Raw genomic sequence first — 3,445 nt, 5'->3', positions numbered from 1 at the left:
GTACCTGATGATGACAAAACCTTGTCGAAACGTTGTACATTTGCTGTTATATTAAAGTTTTTCATCATTACCCATTCAAGCCGTCTCCAGCCATTAAAAGTATTAACATGCTCGCTGTCACCAGTAGTATTAATAATTCCTACCCTAGTACCATTCAAGAAGTGCCGAGGAGCAGTCCCAAACTCGTATGCCACAAGATAAATTTGGTTTTGAAACATAATTGTCTGTGACCCACCGGTGGGGCACATGGCAGCGAATGTGTTAATGACTTCACATTTTTCTGTGCAGAAGAGTTATACATTGAATACATTGAAATGTTTAAAATTGCAACAGAGGATCGACTTAGAATTTTATTTCAATATAAGAAAATGTATAGCCAGCAGTATATTGGTCACAAAACTGCTTTTCTCTGCATGCATTCAAAGAAATGATCAAGTAATACAAACAGACTGGTTTAATAACAGACAAGGAAAGATGTGGTCCATCCAAAAGACTCTAAAGAAGATGAACAGCACTGAGGATTACTTTCTTAGAGGACAAAAGAAAAAATCTAACCAGGAGTTAACACAGGAACTATAGAAGCATGAGGGTTATAAGCCCATTCTTCCACTGTATGAGGATTCTTGTGAGGAACGTTTGAAAGGACGAGTGGCTGTTAAGAAACCTGTCTCATATAAAATACAATAAAGCAAAGAGATTCAAATATACCAACGAGCATAAAAAATAGACCCTGAATCAATGAAGCAAGTCCTTTGGACCAACGAGTCTAAATTTGAAGTCTTTGGGTTGAAAAGAATACAGTTTGTAGGAGAAGAGCTGGAGAAGAATACAAGGATATGTGCTTAAAGCCAATTATGGAACATGAAGATGTGTCCATTCAAATTTAGAGATGCATATTAGTAATTCAAGTGGAAGATCTTGTTAAAAATCAATGGACCTCCAAAATGTCTAGATCCCAATATTAGTTAATCGGTATGGGATCAGCTGGACAGAGAAAAGAATAAATAGCAATCAACTTCTAAAGATGAACTTTGGAATGTATTTCTTTATGCTTGGAGTCATATTTTGGAAGATTTTTTTTATAGGGATTGCAGAAAAGTCGTCCACAACGCACCCATGTGGTTTTGAAAGAAAAAAGGACACACAAAATATTAGATAATATATGGTCGTAGTCTTATAATTCTCTTTATTGTTGTGTGAGAAGTATATTTCTTTACTTTCAAAACGTTTTCAATCTGTTTGTGTGAATGTATTATGCGTTACGACCTTAATCCCAACTAGTTTGGAGTAATTTCGCAAGCCAAGAAGTATATTTAACAGAATATTTCTCTGTAGTTCTGCTATAATTAGTTCGATGTTTAATAAAGAAAGGATGGTGTAATTAATATTTTCTGTTTTATTTTAAATACCAGAGAGTATTGCCAGTGGTAGTGGTAGCGGTAGCGATAGTGGTAGTGGAGACTTTTGGTACACCCCAGATGAAGAATTAGAGAGTAGTGCCAGTGGTAGCGGTAGCGGTAGTGGTAGTGGAGACGTTTGGTACACTCCAAAAGAAAATGAAGAAGAGTTCGGGGATATATATTTCAGTTCGTCCACACCCAAAGACCTTCCCGTCACTCAAAGACCACAGGAACCCACGAAGTTGCCATCAACAGCTTCTAAAGTTTCACATAGTTTAATTGTGGTACTTATTGCCAAACTTATAGTGTACGGTATTACCACTTTGTGGTAAAGATTATAAAACTGCCTCGGTAATGAGGGTCTCTAGAAAGTATAAAAACTGACAAATAAAATAATTTTGTCGTTTCTTCATCTTTTTTATGACAGTGAGAGATATTCCTTTTAGGAATGAGTAGTGAATGTTTATATGAAGAAATTCAGATGCATTCTACAGTGAATCTTAAGTTTTTTTTTATATGCCATTAGATGTCACAAATTAATCACAATGGTGTTCTGATCTTTCATAATTACCTGTGGTAAGTATCAGATGTTAAAGTAACAGTTAAAGGACAGAAACATTTTATAGATCACTAACAAAAAGGTAGGATACAAAACAGGAAACTTGCTTAATAGCCTTTAAAAAACATACAGATGGGCAGTAATGTAAAGTTTTGCCCCATTTAAGACATTTGATTGATTGTTGTTTCGTTGACTTTCGCGCAAGGCTACCAGAGGGCAATCTGTGCTAATCGTATTTAGTTTTGAGATGTGAGGACTAGAGGAAAAGGCAGTTACTCAACACCACCTTGCATCAGCCCGTGGGATACTCTAATCGAATAGTGGGATTTGACTGTCACTCTAATAACGTACCAACGGCCATAAAGTACGGAGCATAAATTGTTTTGTTCCGGCGGTAACGGGGCGCAAACCACGGATCTACAGAATGGCACACTAACCGCTGGGCCACGCTCCAGAATCCAACAGTGTTACTGTTAATTATAATTCATTTACAAATCATTATTTACTATATTTAAGTGACGCTAAAAAAAATAAACATTCATCATTACATTGATACATATTTGAGGTATTTAGTAGTCGAGACTCAACTTTTTGAAATTAAAATAGGTCTAACGTAAAAGTAGCTCTAAGATTTTGTGTTTAATAGGATTTTCATTTTTGATTTATCATATCTCGTGATGATTTTACTCTCATATCATTTCATTCTGTTCTCGTGAAGCTCACATAATATAAAAATTTTCTTATGAGCAGTAAATTACTTATACGTCTAAGAAAAAATCTATTTAGTTCCTATCGATCACTCAGTATCCACTCAGCGGGTAAGCGGTACGTCTACAAATCCACAACGCTAAAATCCGCTTGTCAGTGGGTAAGCGGTACGTCTACAAATTCACAACGCTAAAATCCGCTTGTCAGTCGGTAAGCGGTAGGTCTACAAATTCGCAACGCTAAAATCCGCTTGAATCTCCGTGTTAGTCAGAGCGCAGATAGCCTATTGTGTTGCTTTGTGCCAAAACAAACAAACAATCGGCCATTAACGGTTCTTTAGGATATACAGACCACACAAAACTGTAAAATGAACTAAGATTGATAGTTTAAACATCAAAATATTTCTTATAGAGAATTAAACCCGAACTAAACGAACAAGTACATTTTTCTTTTTAAATCTTGTTATTAAGTAATATTATTTCAAATAGTTCTCTAAATTGTTTGTCTTATAACGTTAAAAATCGGGTTTCGATATTCACGGTGGGCATAGCATAGATAGGCCATAGTGTAGCTTTATGATTCACAACAAACAAACAAAGAAAATTAACATCTAACTTCATTTGGATCAGAATTTAACCCATGCGAACTTTCTGTAAGAAAGTTTTGATTTGTTTGTTTGTATATAAAAAGAAAGTATATATATATATATATATATTACGTTGTTTAACTAGTACAATCCGAGTTTCACATTTAAACTATTATGATGTATAACAGCAGC

The 3,445-nt window shown here is 35.1% G+C and overlaps 1 protein-coding gene across 1 annotated transcript in view; it reads left to right on the top strand.

Annotated features, from left to right (window-relative positions):
* The window catches only part of LOC106478468 (glypican-6-like), a 44,337-nt gene extending 41,163 nt beyond the window's left edge, over positions 1–3,174 (top strand). Inside the window, exon 9 of the mRNA XM_013939013.2 lies at positions 1,413–3,174. Coding sequence (XP_013794467.1) covers positions 1,413–1,732 — 320 coding nt within the window. The 3' untranslated portion in view covers positions 1,733–3,174. The remainder of the gene's footprint in view (positions 1–1,412) is intronic.
* Positions 3,175–3,445: the final 271 nt, after the last annotated feature.

This window comes from Limulus polyphemus, unplaced genomic scaffold, assembly GCF_000517525.1.
Source record: "Limulus polyphemus unplaced genomic scaffold, Limulus_polyphemus-2.1.2 Scaffold214, whole genome shotgun sequence".
NCBI classification, from domain to species: Eukaryota; Metazoa; Arthropoda; class Merostomata; order Xiphosura; family Limulidae; genus Limulus; species Limulus polyphemus.
The sequence above is the reverse complement of the archived record's forward strand: the minus strand, read 5'-3'. Positions and strand labels throughout refer to the sequence as shown.